The 20,014-nt window shown below is 41.7% G+C and overlaps 3 protein-coding genes across 3 annotated transcripts in view; 1 reads left to right on the top strand and 2 right to left on the bottom strand.

Annotated features, from left to right (window-relative positions):
* The window catches only part of LOC109475193 (pulmonary surfactant-associated protein D-like), a 5,163-nt gene extending 1,196 nt beyond the window's left edge, over positions 1–3,967 (bottom strand). Inside the window, exons 1-5 of the mRNA XM_019775770.1 lie at positions 3,519–3,967; positions 2,784–2,876; positions 1,942–2,061; positions 637–1,464; positions 103–231 (exon numbers count right to left, since the gene is read on the bottom strand). Coding sequence (XP_019631329.1) covers positions 103–231; positions 637–1,464; positions 1,942–2,061; positions 2,784–2,876; positions 3,519–3,702 — 1,354 coding nt within the window. The 5' untranslated portion in view covers positions 3,703–3,967. The remainder of the gene's footprint in view (positions 1–102; positions 232–636; positions 1,465–1,941; positions 2,062–2,783; positions 2,877–3,518) is intronic.
* A 611-nt stretch (positions 3,968–4,578) lies between these two features.
* Positions 4,579–9,590, bottom strand: LOC109475205 (metalloendopeptidase OMA1, mitochondrial-like). Its single transcript, XM_019775789.1, has 8 exons — positions 9,127–9,590; positions 8,432–8,663; positions 7,858–8,031; positions 7,482–7,589; positions 6,846–6,974; positions 6,393–6,467; positions 5,896–6,042; positions 4,579–5,577 (listed from the first exon to the last, which is right to left on the bottom strand). The coding sequence occupies exons 1-8, from the start codon at positions 9,411–9,413 to the stop codon at positions 5,374–5,376; spliced, it is 1,356 nt and encodes a 451-aa protein (XP_019631348.1). The 5' UTR covers positions 9,414–9,590; the 3' UTR covers positions 4,579–5,373.
* A 218-nt stretch (positions 9,591–9,808) lies between these two features.
* On the top strand, positions 9,809–14,265 carry LOC109475211 (caspase activity and apoptosis inhibitor 1-like). Its single transcript, XM_019775805.1, has 7 exons — positions 9,809–9,937; positions 10,437–10,631; positions 11,004–11,134; positions 11,397–11,472; positions 11,917–12,001; positions 12,460–12,547; positions 12,692–14,265. The coding sequence occupies exons 2-7, from the start codon at positions 10,461–10,463 to the stop codon at positions 13,263–13,265; spliced, it is 1,125 nt and encodes a 374-aa protein (XP_019631364.1). The 5' UTR covers positions 9,809–9,937; positions 10,437–10,460; the 3' UTR covers positions 13,266–14,265.
* The last annotated feature ends 5,749 nt before the right edge of the window (positions 14,266–20,014 follow it).

A 20,014-nucleotide genomic window follows, 5' to 3' on the forward strand; every position in this document is an offset into this window, starting at 1 on the left:
AACGACACACACACACACACACACACGCACACACACACACACACACACACACACACACACAGACCATTTACGGAGATGACCATGACTGAGGACACGTCTCACCTTGCTTGAAAAAGCACCAGGTCGATCTGAACGGCATGCTATTAAAGCAGCAGCCTCGGCGATGGCACTCTTCTGGGGTGATGCCTGGCCAGCCGCAATCCTGCCGCTTGTTGGCTTCCACCGCGCACTCTTACGGTATATAAAGATGAAGGAAACATTATTATGCAGCAGTAACAAAAACAAATACAAAGAAGTGCCACGGACCCTGACAGAAATCAAATGGTAAAAAAAAACTGAAGCAAGGTGAAGAACTTTTGTAAATACAATAATTAGCAGGCGCAATATGATGAAATAAAAACTAAAATGATATGAATCAAAATAAGTCACATAAATACATACCAACTGAAGTAATATGGGTAGGTAACAGACTCAAATAATTTGAAATTAGATAATCAAATAATTAGATTAAGTCACGTAAAAATTAAACTGTAAAAATATATCATGGATCCGGCACAATAGTGTCTTATCTGGTACAATTATATCCAAACATCACTGTCGCAGCTTTGCGAGAGAATTACAAATAACATGTCTCACCTTCATTCGGGTGTAGTTGGTCTATTATTTGCCTAACCAATTCCTGAGGTCCAGACACAGCTATAGCTGCAGCGTCTGCCTTTCCCATGTTCCCATCCCCTTGTTCTGAAGTCCCAGAGGATCCAGTAGACCCAAGCAACCCAGCCTGACCATCCATTTCCACATGACCATTTTCTTCATATTCAGTATACCAAAGTAACCAAGTCTGACCATCCATTCCCACATGGCCCTTTCCTTCGGGAGGCCCAGTAGACCGAGGCAACCCAGTCTGACCACCCATTTCCACATGGCCCTTTCCTTCAGGAGACCCAATGGACCAGGTAATTCCAGCCCCATCACCCATTGCCATCATCACCCACTGTATTCCGCAGCTCAGCGACTTTGATCCAGTAGACCCTGGCAACCCAGTCTCACCACCAATACTCAGTGGTACCTTTTCTCCAGTAGACCCAAGTAACCCAACCTGGCCACCCATTCCCACATGGACCTTTCCTTCAGGAGACCCAGTGGACCCAGGTAACCCAGCAGGTAACACAGGCTGACCATCCATTTCCACAGACCCATTTCCTTCAGGAGACCCAGTAGACCCAGGTAGCCCATGCTGACCATCCATTCCCACAGACCCATTTCCTTCAGGAGACCCAGGTAACCCAGTCTGACCATCCATTCCCACAGACCCATTTCCTTCAGGAGACCCAGGTAACCCAGTCTGACCATCCATTCCCACAGACCCATTTCCTTCAGGAGATCCAGTAGACCCAGGCAACCCAGTCTGACCACCAATTTCCAGGGATATCTTTTCTTCAGTAGACCCAAGTAACCCTGTAGCTGTAAATTTGAATAAATAGATAGAAACACCAATGTGATGATTAGGCAAAATGTAACAAATTCAAGATGGAATCTCCCAGGCATTACATGTAACAACGCCGATGTAAAACGTACAACAATAATCTCCAAGCATATTCGGTGGGGCAAGGGGACTTTATGTTGGCCACCTGAATCCATCGTCCGCCCCACAGTGTGCGGGTACAAACCAGGAGGTGGTAAACTCCTGCCGAAAACTTCACACCTACTTACAAATCGGCCGAAATGTGTCAGAGTGTTTAGATTTGAAAAGTTTGAAACCATACGTTCTGAGGCAGATTCATGGGGTGGATGATATCTACACTTTCCAGCCATCTCCCGAAGCCTGGTAGAGGCTAGACGATGGATACAGGCAGCCAATGGATACAGGGGGCCTATATCAAGTCCCCTTGCCCCACCGAATCTGCTGGGAGATTAGTACAACAACACAAAAATTCTGACCTCCACAATACGCCAGGACTATGACAATGGCCACGGCAAACACAGTGTCGATAGCTATCCACAGCATTTTGCGAATTTTGCTGCATTTCGTCTTGTCGTCATCATCACTTGATCTTACATCTGTAAGAACAATATTCACCTCTTAGATGACACTAATCATCTTTTCATTTTCATAGCTTAAAGAAGCCTGCAGTTGTCTATCAATGGGGCAACTGTAACAACATGTACAAATACCTATAGCTAGGTGTACTAATTGACCGTAATCTAAACTGGAAGTGTCAAGTGAATGTCATTTTGTGGAAACTCAGGAGATCACACGGCATAGTAAAGCACGTACACGCGGCCTTGAACAACCGCTTACCGCCCTAATCTCCCAAATGGTAACTGTCTGACCAAGGGATACTGGCCAGCCAATTTGATACTGTCCTTGCAGCCACCAAAAGATCTGGTTGGAGATTATTACCGCCCTACATGTGCCGAATGTTCCCAAACTATAAAGAGCTGACAGGAGCACCAGATTAAGTGCTTCTGATATCCTGGTGGTACCCAAGTCCTTGAGAGAAGTATACAGGAGCCTACCTGTTACTTTTCGTGAGAGTATTTCGACGTTTTTGCCTAAATTTTTATTCAACAACTTAGGTGTATTTTCAGACAAAAAATGTACATTTTTGGCTCCATGTTGACCAGACAGCTGTTGGCCGAATAGAGCAGTATTTGATGATAAATAAATCACAACCAAGCCAAAGAATGGCTTCAAATGACTTTGAAAATCCAGTTAAACTACCCTGACTTTGCATTAGGATGCCTGGGATGACCAAAAAACAGATCTGAATTAGGTGTACCTGCTCCGGAAACGTAAAGGGTGTTGGCTGTGGTCGCAGCTTTATCTGCGACGTGCGTCCAATCAGTCTGAGACTCCCGCATATTCATGGCGTCTGGGGGAGACAATATCGGAAATATCAAAATATCATCTGTACCATAAGTTAAAAAATTGAAAAGAATAATTTTTACGCTATATGCATCAGTAAATGGTGTGATTGTCCGTAAATAATGATGCAGGGTTTTATCATAATATAATTGGAGCCACGTGAACATAGCTTGTAACAGCTACATGTACATTAAACCACATTTCGTGTGTCACCAATTTCAGAGTTTTCTGAGCATTTATACAATCACGCCAGTTTTTAATTGGCCTTGCTCGAAAACGATACAAAAAAAGTTTCGTAACCTCCTTGTGATATTGCAGTTTTTTTGTATGTGAAAAGGTGAAATTACCATGTACATTTTTAATAAAAAGAAAGAAGTGAGAAGAAAAGGGAAAATATTCACACAAACGTTTCAAACCATTATGAGTTTTTTTATTTATTCACATATTTTTATTCAGTAATAGGCAAAAAGCACAGATTGCTTACGTGACGCCTTTTATTCAAACACATATAACAAGACTAAAACGCAATGACAAAATACATACAGAATTACAAAGTCAATAAAAGAAAAAAAAGTATAAACAAGACCAATTTGAGGTTGTCTCTAGGATTTGAAAAAATGGCGAAGTTGTGTAAAAACAAGCTACTAACCCTTTTTTGTGTCAGCAGTACGGGACCGCCCTCCAGACATGGCGCCACACAAGGTTTCTGCAGAGCAAAAAAAACACGTCCTCGATCGACCCTCCACAACACAGCTTCTGTCTTGTTCTGCCGGTTTCCCCGCCCTTTGGTGTAACCAAGGACAGTATAATGTCCTTGGTGTAACACACGTCATGTACACTAAGGCAGGACTTTGGCTGAGCTTAGGACATAAGAAGTCTTCTACTTTTACTAAACAAGATCAGAAACAAAACATGAAAATGAACCATACATACCGGATAAGGCTAAATATCATAGGTTGTACAGTCGAGACAATTTTGTGAACTCTCAATCAGCCCTGTTGCCATATATCAAATGCAAGATTTAGTGTACAATAGACTAGGTATTTGTCACATCTATCAGAACGGAACGGTATACTTAATTGCCTACATTTATGCATGGAAATGAAGTAAAAGCATTTTAAAATTTTACTAAAGTTTTTGCCCAATACATGTAAAAATCTGTTTTGGGCAAAAGACTATAAACCCAGAAATTGCATTGATTGCCTTTAGAAAACAGGGTACCTTCCAAACAGATTCATTCAATCAGAAAACAGTAGTCATATGAAGAAAAAAAATCTAGCCAAAACAAAAAGAAAGATAGCTCGATTTTGAAATAAGTCCCAGCAGACACAGTTTTGAGAGAATAAATTTTACTACAAGTAAAAATACCCTCTAGGTAAATCACACATCTCAAAACACTTGGTACCTTTCAAGTTTAGATGTCAATGAAATTATGTTACAACTTAAGGCCATACCAATTAAATAAATTGGTTATCAGATTTGCTCACTTTATTTTTTCTGATTTGCCAAAAAAATGATTCTGAACCAACAAAAAAACTCTTATTTTGGCCCCAACAGTTGAGGAAAGTCCATGTCTTCCCAGTCATTACAGTTTCCAGTGCAGTGCTTTGATTAAAAGTTCAAAATTCATTGAATGATAAACCAGCCTGGTGTCATGCTCCTATTGCAGCATTTCGGGCCTAGGCCTGTTTTTATTTGGGTTTTTTTTCGCCCTTTTATATTTTTTCTGAAAAAAATCCAAGAATCAATAAATCAAATTGGTGTAGCCTAAAGGGAATCTGTTCCTTAAGACATCATGGCAATACCATTTCAAATCTTAGAGAAGAAAATGAATAGAATTTCTTAAAATACATTTTAACTTTTAACATTTTTACACAATCTTGTTTTCTTTCTACTTGATGTATTTTCTGCTTGATTGAAAACATTTCTTTATAATTTTGTTTATCATTTAACACTCAAACACTATTTCATAATTGCCTTATGTAACACAATACTCAAGTTCATTTGTACACAGTGTTTTCTTAATTATTCTTAAATTAAACCTTAACATGATTATGCACAAGTTCAACTCTAAAAGCTACTACATGTATCCACTCTTCATCAGATCATACAAATTATTGTATAGTTAAATATATCATGTAATTGAACGTCGATAGCACACAGTAAATCCATGAAAGATAGCAGCTTCTGAGAAGATTTGAAAATACATATCATACAGCACAAGTGGGTTATTTGTGATTACTTGTGTGATGGAATAAATGTTTTGGATGGTGCCGGCTTAGGGGATATTTGTATGTTTGGGTACCAGACCACATGACAGGAAGGCAGAAGGCCGGGTATGAGTGTGTGTAAAAATTCAGTGGTGTAATGCCCACTGACATTACATCATACAATCCCCTCAACAAGTTTGAATTGTCTTTGAAAATCCCCTTAACAGTTCCCATACATTCACGAAAACCCAAGAAACTTCCCCGAAGTTCGAAATTCCCGATTTCTTCATTACACTATTTTTCATCAGTCAGGCTGTGTGTGACAACTGGCCCTCCTGGTGTACTGCTCTTTTGTGGCGGAGGCTGCGGAACCTTGACAAGAACTTTGGCAGTCTGGATTTCACCCGTCTTCAGACCCTCTCTTAATGCGCGGAAGGGAAGCAGAGGGTTTTCAGTACTCAACGGCAAGCATTGGCAGGACTTCCTCAACTCTATGGCCTGTAGGAAAAGAGGGAAAAGAAGAGAACAATTCTTATATTAAGTGGAAAATAGATGCAGGATACAGTTATTCATTTATATATAGCAACAATTTCTGTGTAGGATGTGTGTTAAACGTGGCAGCAGCTATTCCAGGTGCTGTAGTCTTTGCTAATGGTATTTTATAGCCTTGTATAGTCTGTTTTTAACTGCACTATGGAAGAGAGAGACGGCCTTGTAAAGGATACATGGATCCTGTTGTCGGCTCCTCGTAGATCCTACTCTGGGAATCTTGATAAATAAAAGTGTGTGGGATCTGTGGACATGAGTGTGTGTTACCTGTGGCAGCAGTTGTTCCAGATGCTGTGCCCTCTGATCATGGCTGGGATGTGTGGACAGCCAGTCCAGGTCCAACTTTTCCTCCATGTCATCCTGAAGGGCCATCCGTTCCCAGAATGCAGCACTCTCACGGACATCAAAACAGGCCTGGAGTTATGTTTCCATTAAAAGAAACAAACATTCGACTGACTCTTTAACAGACATGTAGAAAAACTGCTATTACCATGGAGTTTAACATGGACAGCAGCCTATAACATTATTCTCGGTAGAAGCACTGTTTAAAAAGATGTAAATAGCATCTATTATGGAATCTAATATGTTAAAAAAACATTTCAGCCTCTGAATCAAGTCTAAAATACTCATATTTTGGCCCGAACAGTTGATGGAAGTCCCTTCACTTCAGAGTTATAACAGTTTTTCCATCCTTTTGAAATTGATTGTTTGAATTGCAAATCAGCCTGATATGTTGTGGCCTAATTAATGTCAGATATCAGCACCTTTGCAGCCAGCTGAAGACCAACTTCGTCTGCTTCTGTCTCCAACATGCGGCTGTACGGCATCTCTAGCAGCAGCTGTACAAAAAAAAGTTCCAGGTGTTATCTGTGGCACATTCATGTTTCCTAGATACTGTAATTCCTGATTTTTTCACAGTACTTTACACAGTACTGTCATGGAGCTAGAAAAGGTCAATCAGCCCAAAAAATTTGTCTCTTGCAGGGATCCACCCAAAAAAAGGCTTGAGCCAGCATTTTTTTAGCGTTGGTTGGGAAACAGGTGACACAGAATTTTTCTTCCTAGGCCTAATCATATACTGAAAACAAAGAAATCAGTCAAATGCACCGTGAGTTATAGTTGCAAACAACATGTCCAAAAACAGTACCTTCTGTAGAAGGATATCTCTTTCCCTGTAACTAATAGACACATATATGTATAGACAATGTCCAACCTACTTTTGCAAACTTGTTCTGTAGCCAGTGTGACAGCAGGGCCATCCAGTCGGAGGGGAAGAGGGCCCAGATGGCAGCCACAACACAGATGGACAGGCAGTCCACCAGCTGTAGGAAGCTCACCTGCTCTGCCTAGTGAGAAATTTATATACAAATGGACTGCAGCTTTAACTTCTTCACCTGGCACAGTGATACAAGTACAAATGTAGAGCGTTGTAGACATTGGAGTGTATGATATATTCTATAAGCATAACTCTTACACTTGTACAATAAGAGAAGCAAATGAATTCCACCCTTTCCTACTAGACTTGTCACTTTTGTATAGAAATTTTTATTGACGTTTTGTATTAGGTCTTCCACAACTAAATCTACAAACAAGCCAAGAATGCAACCCAGGGCTCTAGCTGGCATGCCCCCCCTTTAAATTTTGGATGCCAATTTCCAGCATTTTGCGAGGCAAATCATGGGGTTAAGAGTGACTGTCTGTGGTCCTTCAGATGTTTTTAGATTTTTTTACCACAGAGTTTTGTTGATTTTGTCTGTCAAGGTTGACGGATTTTTCCATCACATGCCAGAAAGTTGCAAGCAAGTGGTACAGAAGCGCCCCACAGTGGTAGATGGCGGAACTGCAGTACTTACAGCGTGTCCCAGGATGGCATGAGCCATCTCATGGCCTAGGATAATCCCCAGCTGGTGAGGATTGGAAACAGTTTCCAGCATCCCTGCAAACACGAAGATCTGCCCATGCTGCAGCAACAAACAACATACATACATGGTGTAAATGCATCTAATTTCACTGTGATTGCTACCATAAAAAAATGGAGGCATTGTTTTTGGTATGTCTATGTGTGTGTGTGTGTGTGTCTGTGTGTGTGTCCATGTGTGTGTCTGTGTGTCTATGTTTCCACATTGCCCTTAGGTTAGGTTGTAATGGATATGGTACCCTCCGTGGTCAGGCTGGTACCTCGGGTAATACATAACACACCATTTAGCATTCTATATTTACAGTACTTACCGGCAGTACGAAAGCGTTCTTGATTGGCTGATTGACCACGTGAACCGTCCATGTGATGTCTCTGACCTGTGGAATGTCCTGGTTGTTCTGGACCAGCCAGTTGGTGACGTTGGCCACCAGTTTGTACCCAGGATGGTCAGGGCCCACCAGGTCCTCTCCAAAATCCTGTAAATGCTGTAGGAAAAAAAAAAAGGAATTTCCAAACAATGTGAACATTTTATTAGATGGTACAGGGCTCTATCCAGCTCATTTTTTTTTACTAGTATATCAGCCTAGGTTCATGATTGGACCTGCGGGGAGAGTGCTAGCGTCTAGGGGGGTCCAGGAGCAAATTTTAGATTTTCAAGCCTTTAAAAACACAATTTCCCACATTTTCAGAGGCAAATCATGCTAATGGGGTTGAGAGTATGGTCAGTTGTCCTTTGGATATTTTTTATATTTTGACCCAAGATTTTAGTCAATTTTGTCTATCAAGGTTGGCTGATCAGTTTAAAAAGTTTCCCGTTGCACATTCCAGCAATTGATGGAAAAATGGGTGCTATATGCGAAAAAAAAAAAAAAAGTGATTTCTTACCATGTTATACTCCACATCTGCAATACTGCTGAACTGGTTTGGTGTGAATGCGATGAAGCGCTCCCTGTTGGTGATGGGTGTGTACTGCAGGTGAGTGAAGTAGTACACAGTAACCGTGCCACTGACAACAGCTGCCATCCCCAGGTACTTCCCATAGTGTCTCCTCAAGTGGCCGGCGAAGATGTCCCCCCGTTTTTCCTTAGGTAGAACCTTCCACCACTGCCTGAACACCCTGTGGAAAATGGTATCACCCGATTAGGATCTGTGGTTTGATTTTATGGATGACATCCGTGCACGCAATGATTTTTACCTGTTCTCAAAAAAAAAAGTAAAATCACCTTTTCTAACTTGAAGGCTTTGGTCTTGGTGCTGTCCATGGTAGCAAGTGACAACAGGGAGCTGGCAGAACTCAAGAACTCAGCACAGTGCCGCAAAAGGCCAGCATGTACCAGCTTGTCATAAAATTTGCTACGTACTGTATTTGTACCTGATGTAACGTTAAGGTATGCAGCCCAAGTAGGGCACAGGTAACCAGATATCTTCACTAACAATTGGAATTGTACCTTCACATAGCAACCAACCACTGTCAAGCAAATTTATTATTGTAGGGGCCTTGTAGAACTCTACAGTTCACAAAAACATTTATTTTAAAAAAATGCTGAACTTTTATTAGAAAAAAAAAAGGCCAAACGTACCTTCCACTGATGACCGCAGAAATTTTGGCGATCGGTTTGAAGAGCAGCCATAGAAGGGGCGGGGCCGAGCACCTGCGAGAGGTGTGGAAGCACCTGGAGCCACCTGATACACCTGTGCCGATGCCATCTGCACTCCGCAGCTGTGAAAATCTCCCTGGGCTTGTCTTGAGGTTCTGAGGTAGTTTTGGGTTTGCTGTAGACCTGAGTTGCCGTCTTACGACTGTTTGCGAGCATCGTCCGACCGAAAAGGAAAACACAGATCCGGCGATTCGCCCAAACACAAACATATTGAAGAACTATTTGATGAAAAACACGTTTCCTGAACCTACCTTACATAGAGATTACTTTGTACCAGATTTGTCTTTTAAAAGTAAGTAAAATCCGCCGAAAACTCGGCGCCAATCATCGAAAAAACAAGGAAAACTTCACGAAGAAATCGAAGAAACTTCCTGGTTACAGGAGGCTGCCATGTTGGAATGCTCCACTCGCAAAATAGGGTGAATCAACACAGCTTACAAATTTTTTAAAAACTAGATTTGATTGCAGAGTGACAAATTTCACTCCTTTAGCATCTGATTAAATATATGTCTAAATATATTACTTTTTTTTATAACAGTATTGTGGTTAAAGCAAAAAGTTTAGAAGTTGTTAAATGACGAATTCATCCATATTGAATCGTATATTCCATTTCCCACTATGCTCTAGTGAGTAAATGCAGACGGCACGACGTTGCGTATTTTGTGATTTTAAATGTCTAGATTTTTAAAGGGACGTAAATAAATGGACGGAAGGTGATTCTATCAGTGACCACGTGAGTATTACTTTGCATAGAAATCTTAATTTTATGCACAGAAAGCAATTGACTAGCTCCTTATAACTGTGTTTTGCTACGAAAGGGAGGGGGGCATTTTTTTGTGTCACATTTTTAAGGCAGAGGCTATTGACATTTTTCCACAATTTAAAGAATTTTTTCGCCATTGCCTGGCTAAGCTTATCAATAAGAATTTTTCCACTATTAACAGTCTGACCCTAAGCTAACCATAACGCTTACTACTATTACTCAAAATATGTATGGATATGCTAAAGTAAACAATTTGCAACGTTAAATTACATGATAAAAATTGCATCTACAAAAGCGTGAATTAAAATTTCAGAGGGTTGGAAATTCAGATAATGGATTAGAAACTCATATTTGTTTGTAGTCACAGATAGCATTATAAAAATCTAATGATATGCTATTTCTATAACATAAGACGTTAAGCCTGATAGAGAGAGATATATTTTAAATATATTCATATTTTAAATTGCAGGTTGTACGCAAACATCGTCTGACCATGATGACCCCCGACTCCACTCAGTCTGACACCAAGGGCACCTCCAAGGTCACTGTCAGTAAACGGAAGAGTCCATCCTCCAGCGGGGGTGATGGTAAAGCAGCTCATGACAGCAAACAGACCGAGGCCAAGAAGAAACCAAAAGTGTCCAGTAAAACCAGTAAGCCTAAGGTTAGTCATGGCTTTTACGTTTTTATGGTTGGTCACTATAAAATGTGTTTGAGAAATAAACAGAGCAGTGAGTTGTTGAGATAGAAGGTGTGAAAGTAAACATTATGCATTTGCTTTACAAGTGTTACCTTCCTAGTTATACTATTTGCAATAGACTTTAGGTGTGGTGTCGAATTACCCAGTAGTTAGGCTAGCGGACACAACATTTAGATGTCATGGGTTCAATTGCTGACATTCCTGTCTTAGAAAAAAATAGTTTTCTTCACATAACTTTCCTCACTCAAGTATTATGAATTACATAATTGCAAAAAAATAGAAACAAAGAGAATAATGGGCCCTAATTGTTATACATGATTTTGTGTCTTGTTTTAGGTTAAGAAAAAGTCCAAGAAGAGCAGTTCTCCTCACACAGAAAACAGGGAGAAGCTGGAGAATGATGAAGATGCAGAGTGGATGGATCTTAGTCTGGACCTCCAGCCCATCGGGGCCTACATCAAAAACAGGTAGAGTCTGCCTAAGGTGCCTGTTTTGGTCTAAGAACCCGCACTCTTAACTCTGTTAACTTTAACGTCTCCTTAGTCCCCTCATGAGGGTTAGACATGCTTATATACTAATGCTGAGGCTTGATTGCAGCCTGCTATTTGCCTCTATCCTGTGGATTGTGGTTTGGAAGTCCTCCCTTAATTCCCCCAAACAATGCTAAACTATGCACATGTATGGTATTTTTCTATGTTGTTTTTGAAATTTTACCGTTCCCTTTTCCAGAGAACAAATGTTGGATGAGATGTTGAAGACAATTAAAGGGGAGAAGCTGAGATCCATGCTGCCTGAAGTCATGAAGGTTAGTAACATCTGTGTCCATAATATCACCAGGGTCGATAATATCGCCACCTTGAGAAACAGTGTGCTTAAAGATATTTTTACTGCAACATACTTTTGGTATGCACTCATCAAATGTACATACCTAGGGTATGTTGCAGTAAAAATATCTTTAAGCACACTATTTCACAAGGTGGCAATATTATGGACCCTGGTGATATTATGGACACAGATGTTACACTGTCAATTATACACCTAGATTATTAGACTCAAAGTCAAAGCTAGATGTATTATATTTTTATTGGTATAGTTTTGCTGGCTTGCAAAATAGAGATGTCAGAATCTAAAACCTTGCAGCCTTTGATAATCAATGTTAATTTTGTCCATAGGCCATACTTTAAAATTTAAGGTCAAAACATGGTTGTACTCATGCAGATACCTTATTTCTTGTCACTTTCATTTGTAGAAATGTCCTTTGGAGGAGCTGAGAACTTTGTGTCTGGACCAGTTGGAAGTCATGTCCAAAAAGAGACTACAACACATCCTAGCAGGTCAGAATAAACATAGACATATGGATAGATGTGAAGTTATTAATATTTTGTAACTAAATAAAAAGTTTTATACAGTATTGTGTGTGTAATGGGGAGCATTTTTGTAGTGTTTGCATTTTCATAGAATATATAGAGAGTATTAAAATAGAGTTTCCCAGTTCTGTCATATTCAGACCATATAGTATACTAAGTATATGATCATCTTTTACAATAGGATTGCAGTTTAGTTCTCAGTTAATAGATGGCACTTCAGCACTATCAAGTAATGGTGACCAAAGATTCAATATCCTATTGATAGCATGGTTGATCACGTAGTAGTTAATATGTTGCAGATACAAAATCATCCATGAAATTGCAGAGCTGCAGTTCACATGTCAGTCAATAGATGGCACTTGAAAGCTGTGAAAAATCAGTGACCAAGACTTATATTTTGAAACTGTATGATATGTTTGTTACAGGTGAGGAGATGACATCCTCTTCTGACACAGACGACACCACAGATGAGGATGACACTAGATGTAGCAAGCGAGAGGCCAGCAGTAGCATGTAAGGCACCATTCTGTGACAGTTGTCGTGGGAGTGGGGTTATGTGGTATATAGTGACTGGTTGGAAGCTCTAGGTGAGAGAACTTTATTGTGTTGGATCTAAAGTTTTAACTTTAAACATATTTTTGATTGTGTCTTCCCCAGGTTGGAGAGTAGTGCAGTGGTAGACTCCACCTGTACTCCCACAGATGACCAGGAGGACGTTGACCCCAGCGGAGCCGGTGAACCCTCCGGAGTGACCACCAAGTCCTCCGGAGAAAACACTCCGGCGCTCAGCCTCAGTCCCGACCATGGAGAGCTCGACAACCTGTTCGCCAACGAAAACAAACCAGATGCTTCCGTCCCGGAGGCCACAACAACAGACGAAACAGGCAACGCTAATCAAGAACATTCTACGAACGCAGCCGAAACGTCTGATAGACTAGAATCAACGAATATCCCACCAGACAATGACAGTGCAGTTGGAGATGGTACATCAGATATACAGGAGGACATCAACAGAACTGTTAACAGTATTATTGGAGGAGGTGGGGGAGAACTCCCCAAAGCCACCGCTCCTCAAGGGTTAGCGGAAGAAGGAAATGAAGATGTTGCCGTGCCAACTAAGACACAGATGGAGATTTTGGAGCTGGAGTTACGAGCACGCGCCATCAAAGCTCTCATGAAACAACAGGAGCTTAGAGAAAAGGCAGCCAACGACTCAACTTCTTCTTCTTGAAGGCAATACTTAAAAAATATGTAAAATCTTACAAGTTTGTTTGTTACTATATAAGCAGGGCTTGAAATACTTTTTTTCTGCATACCCGTACATGGTGGTGCAGGTAACATTAAAAATTAACTGCACCAATCAGAAGCTAGGATGTACATGTATGTATGGATCATACTAAATAAAAACTGTTCAGAAAGAATTGCCCTTATTTCTTTTATACATCATATTTGGTAGCAGAGAATGCAGAAATAAAATCCACATGCATATGCTTCTACATTTATATGTATTATATTCAGTATTTATATACAGGGGGTATTTCAAGCCCTGTTAGATTCTCAGCAATGTCAGCCTTACCAATACATGTAAATGAGGTTAGTGTGTAAGAATCAGTATTCTAGCCAGGGTCTGTCTTTCCATCCTTTGACGGAATTTTGCCGCTCATGACGGACAAAAATTTTGCCCAATCTGTCATCTTTGATGGATAGAAAAATCATTGTGTAAAGACATGTAAAATATATGCCATTAAACTACGCTTAGTCTATCAGCCAAATTTGCCTCCCAAAATACTGTAAATAGCATTTCAGAGGGTCAAGGTTTCAAAATTTTCCCAGGGGAACATGTCCCCAGACCACCCCTACATGTAGGAGTATCAAACGCCATGAACCATCAGGTCTTGTAATTACGCATGTATGTTACGTCAAACAAAATTGAGATGATGGAAAAAAATTTCAGGCTGGCTAGAATACTGGTAAGATTTCCAGTTTCAGACGGTATTACTTACAACAGAAACAGGTCTTTCTGAAGCCAGTGAAGGCGTTGAATCTATAAAGTAGGAGCATGCATTTTACGTGTGTGCCGAATTTCCTGGACAACTGTAATTCTCATTGTACATGGGTCTGTTGTCATAGCGCTATCACTTATAAGATATTCTCTCCTTTGTGTTCCTGGGCTGGAAAGTGTGACTTTCCACTTCTTCCATTGGTACAATACATTTTGATTATTGCTGCCAGTTGTTGGTCTCGTCTATGATATTGCCGTGTGGGAATTTCATAAGTTTGCCCTGCATAGTCACCAGGAATGTGTTCTGTGTAATCATGGTATGAAGCATTAAACATAGACCAATACCAGGTACAAGTAAGTTACAGAATACAATCATGCATATCTATAATGTAATTCAATTTTCCCCATGATCATACAATATAGTTTCAATACATTCACAAAACCTAAAACACTTCACAGAAGTAATTTCAGCAGTGGTTCTGGCACAATCGTATACGGGACTGTCCAACTCTTTGTAGTGCTTAAACTAGGATAACTGCTTTGACTTTCAAAATCCAGCTCAAAATGGTTAATGTTGATTTTACAGTCAAAATAGACCATCTTTTGCCTGTACCACATTATTTAAGACAGGGAAGACTACTGTGTATCATAATGTAATTGTGATAGTTTGGAGTTATCAGTACCATTAGGCAGGCAGGCAATGTTTCAATTCCGCCGACCAGTATAAGAGATTTTGTGGTGATCTGACAGAGTTAGTCAAATTTGGTTGGTGCTGCCATATGGTCCCTGTTGAGTTAGGGAGAATATAACAACGACCATTCTGTCCCCAGACAGAGTACCTATATTTTTAAAGATAATCCTAGTTTTGGTGTACATAAATTATTGGGCTTATGATAGACTCAATTTGGAACAAAATTTTCTTGAGAAAGTTGCTGAAAACAGGGTGAGATGTCATCACCCTGGCTGTGGAGATCTAGACTGTTGAGAGGCAGTGACGGAGGATTTGCTTATGCAAATTTATTCTGGTCAGCACTCTTGCCGGATTGCTTATGCTATTGCCTCCCGATGCAATCAGCGAGTGTATATAGGTGGTTACCGCAAAACAATTTGGCCAAAAGGCTGTTATAGATGTTCTGACATCACAGACACGGAGCATGCATGTCGATTCCGCGCCCCGTGGGCTCTTGCCAGCAGACTCCCAAGTGGGCGAAAAACTACCGACCCGCGACGGAAAATAAATTACTGAAGTAGTAGCTTTCGCAAAACTCAGCATATTTGCAATCACTGCCGCAGCATAGAAATAACTGACCTCTCTGCAGCTATGCACAGATGGTTTCGATTGTATTAAGCAAAAAGGTTTCCATGTCCGCCCAACAACAGACCTTCACCCAGTGCCAGACAGTCCATTCTTTAAATGGTGCACGATTTGGCCAAACCCAGACAGTTTATTACAAAGCAATCTTGTTGGGAGGCTGTTCTAGGGTGCCAGCAATACTTCCCAGCAGAGATAATGGCACGGTTCAACAGTTCACGGGGCACTGATCTCTTTATGTATGACTTTGGACCCCTTCCAGACAAGAAGATGGAACTGTTCTTTTCCGTCTTAATGGTCTATCCGTAGACGGTTTTGCCAAAATACCGAGATCATCATTTCAAACATGGCTGTTGTTGTAGGTTCTCTTTGCTCTGTGGGATGTGTATTTGCAGGTTGGTTGTTATTGTATGTGGTGCGGAGGGAATCGAGGCCCATTTGATGTGTGTTTGCGAAACGGAGGCCTCCGGCCGAGCGAGCGGCTCCCCGTTGGCACCTGTGCGGGCCTCCCAAATGCACTGATGGAATTTGCTGAGGTGGAAAGGATGTGATTGATGTGTTCAATTTCCAGCCTTCACAGTCGCCGCCCAATGACAGAATTTGCGCGCGGACGCGGGGCCCCGGCAGTCGAGCCCGCAATCCCCCAGTGACGTTCGCCGCCGCTTCCATTCCATTTGTTTGGCATTAGGCTGATGCCCAACTCCCCGTGGCCCTCGCAAAAGGCTGGAGGTTCGGGAATCATCCAAGATCAACAGGAAAATGCCTGCTAGCAGCGATACAGATTAGACTTGCGCAATTTCGTAACTCAGTCACGCAGAACGCGGGGAGGAGAAATTGTGGGTCTGCGTACTAATGAACAACGCTACGCACATTCCCACGCCTTGCCATTTCTAGACGTAGTGCATATTACACCCAGACCCCAGGTGCTAGATTGGATGATTGGACCATAAAGCAGTCGAGCGCTCGAATGACGCGACTGCTTGAATGACTGGACCGTTAGACATACATAGTCTACGTCCCAAATTTAATGGGAAGAAAATGCGATATTAATAATTCCTAGAAGGCCCGTCTCACTGTCAAGGTGTGTGTTGTAAATGTTTGGCTACTTTCATAAAACAGAATTGGGAGGTCTGGCACCGTTGTCTTAGATTAACAACCCTAATCCGTGATTGGTCGGAATTCCCACGCTTATCCTTCCTGACCAATAGCATTAGCTGTATGAAGCTGATGCAGTTGCCGCCGTGAAAGCCCCCCACGGTGTAATCGACGTGCTGTCCTGTATTTTTCAGAGAGAAGAAGGTGTGTCAAATGTTATTCATGTGGTGTCTTGGGAAGACATTATGTTGTAATTAAAGCTGCGCCGATGCTTCTGAGACACTGATACGTAATTCAAGAAGGACAAAATCACCAGTCTGTGCCCCAATACATCAAGTAGTCCAAATTACAATGTTCAAGCCCCTGTCAGATTAATCGTGTGAAAGCTGACTTGCTGCAAATACGATGCGCCCTTAATTGCTGTGGAGGAATGCGTCGCCTGGCTGGGCATCTGCGTCACCGTTTTCAAAGACGTGCTTGGCTTCACGCCCGGAACAAAGATGGCGAGGGTTTCAAAATACGCTTGTCCACATATTTTGGTAGACATGAGGAGGAACTCTGGACTATATATATATGCCTGCAAAATAAAGATTCTGGCCAGGAAACTGTTGAAGACACTTTAGTCACACTTTCTTGAGGCCCAGGGTACACATTTTGTTCAGGATCTAATGACAGTACATAGTGACAACAGATTAGGGACCAATGTAGCTCATCTAGTAACCATGCTTGCATCACATTTACGTCTCTCCATCTTGACATAATTTTAAAGCCCTTAAATTGTTGTTCTAAAATTTATAGATCTGATTGGCTAGAACAGAATTCCAGTCTAGTCCTGTATATCCGTGACAGTGGAGATTGGGACAGAAGATTGCAGACGAGCGTTTCTGGCTGATGTCTGCGGGGCGGCTGTTCCCTCTCTCTCACAAATGGGGCCATCTCCAAAATGGAGGCCGTTTATTTATTCACGCGGTTGTGTCTGCATTGCTTATCTCCCATCAGGATTGATGTCAGCCCTGGCATGATGTTAAGTGTGCGAGAATAAATCAGGTTTTTCCTTATCGGCATTTTCTCCCGGGCATCCTGTTGGGCTGACGTTGTTTGCGGCAATGATTAATGCAAAAGCGTCGCTGTTCATGGCCCTGCCGCGGGGAGATAGGGCTTGGCTGGGTGCTGATTCAGTGCAGGCTACCATTTCATGCCGCGCACCAGGAAGGGGGGAACCATCACCAGCAATCTTACTAATTTCTACCTGCTCGGAGAGTGATGTCGGGCCTGTATTGCCTGGCAACGCTGACGTCATTCGTTCTATCACAGGAACCTTTTAGTATCGCCGTTATTCCATTTTCCGTCACACCTTTTTTTTTCTCTCTCAGCGTTTCTTGCTCAGCTAGTGATTGATGTAAGGGAAAACTTTTGCTCCGTAGTTTTTGTTTCCTTTGTTTTAGAGTATATTGATCTATCAGAGAGATTCGCATGGGAAAGTTGCCATGCATGTGATACCATTAGACAAATCTCCTGCGTAGGAGTGTATCGCGCTTGTTTATCCTAGGGCTACGCTGGCTGTTCTCCAAGAGAGAGATTGCGTGCCATTTTCTTGTCTACGAAATGGTGTGTTCAAATGTTCAAAGCCCCCCGAACCAGATGGAAGGCCCCTGCTATTACGGTGATGGATTGCTATGGAGGGTTGGGGAATCGTTACGTATTCAAATGGTGCGGCCACACGGGCATGACTCTCCTGGTGTTTAATGCATGTCCTGATGCACCTGCGACCCCTGATCGCCTCATTAGCATCCCGCTGAATTTATTGCATCCTGGCGGCGTAAGCGCGGTGCGCACGATGCCCAAACATGGTCATACGCAGGGGTAGCATTGACGTTGTAGGGCCTTCTAGGCTGAATGGGAAATGAAGGGATTCGGGGATGTCTGATAACACTGATGATCAAACGATAACAACCCAAGCAGTCAGTGTCAAACTATTGGAATTTCGTGAAGGGGGATTTTGTCAACGACAAGGCAGCAAAGAGCAGTGGAATGCCAAATGAGTTCCACTGCCAGGATTCTTTGCCTGCTCACGTTATCTCGTGTTCCAGACGGCCCTTCTTAGAAACGATAGCGGAAAGGGCCGCGAAAAGCGTTTCTCGCTCCCCATCAAGGGCGATCCATTCTCCAGATAAAAGTTTCCCAGCCCTGTATAGGAATCCTTTTATGAATACTATCTGACAGGAAAATCCCTCCACATTGTGTGATTTAAGCGGCTCACTTTGTAGCCGGGCCACAAGATTAACGGGGGTATAATATCTTTGGATCTGGGAATATCGCGGAATTTCGTGGAATTTCGAAAGGGAAGGTAATATAGTGTGGGCCTCAGCTGCGTTCGTTGACAGTGCAATTTCATCGCTGATTTGATTAACTCAGCCGACATGGGATCGTCAGACAGACAGGTTGACAGATGGGCTACACTCGCACCCCCCGGTCTGCATTATTCAAATGGCACCACATGACTTCGCTTGCTTTATTGGGTGGGGCCCCAACTAGGGTGATGTTTGATGTGCAAAGATATTTTCAATACACATTCTGCTGTATTCAAAGAAAAATTCTACTCTACTACTGGATAAATAACAGAGATAACTTCCGGATGTTTAGATTGACATCTGTCACACTTATTCACCCTCCGTTATTTATCCAGTAGTAGAGCTTAATTTTTCTTTGAATATTGTTTACCTGGATGTCTAACCTTCATGAACACACCTACTGCTGCGTATGAAAATCTGAACATCCACTGAAACCAGTATGTGAGTTTTTGGTAGATCTCAACATGAAATTCCATCACACCAAACTGTAAGTGAGCAACATGGCTGCCAAGACAGCAAAATATTTTGAGTCATGAACCGTAATAAAGGCATATAATTGCATAGTATGCGGTAAATTCTTTCACCCCTTGAAATATAGGGCAGCATCATTTCGTATTCTTTCCCAATATTGAGACTAAATCCCTTTTTATTGCAGTACTTAATAGATTAAGCTGGTATGCAGTCCATATCATGTATACTTGATGCAGATAGGGGTTCTATTAGCATCCAACATGGTTGCAAGCGAAGCATTTTTGCACAAGAAATGTTTGCAAAGATCATGGTTCTTTACTTGATCCGAGGACTACCACAAGACAAAAAAAGTCTCCCACAACCACCCAGCCCCTCAACTGCCCCATTCTCTGCTCCGACTAACAGCTTTAACCTTATTAGGTGCAGACTAATTCTTAATCTCGTTAACGTTCCGAGTCTCTGCATGTCTGTTTCGCCAAGCTCAGATTAAAAAAAAGTTCTGTCGGCAAAGTTTGACATTGAGCAAGACGGGAACATTTATAGCATACTGTAGATAGAACAAGATGGAAAGACAACTGTAAATAGCGCCACTATTGATTTATCAGATTTACCCTTCGGTATTTTTAAAAAATAGGCTGTAATGTCAGTATGAGCAGTGATGAGACTTCCAACAAAGATCTTGCGTAAAGCACTTCTTCGGAAATAGCGGGTTGTTTAATAGCATTCGGGTTTTACAATTCCTCGGCAGG

The sequence above is a fragment of the Branchiostoma belcheri genome, unplaced genomic scaffold (assembly GCF_001625305.1).
Source record: "Branchiostoma belcheri isolate BF01 breed outbred unplaced genomic scaffold, Haploidv18h27 scaffold33, whole genome shotgun sequence".
NCBI lineage: Eukaryota > Metazoa > Chordata > Leptocardii > Amphioxiformes > Branchiostomatidae > Branchiostoma > Branchiostoma belcheri.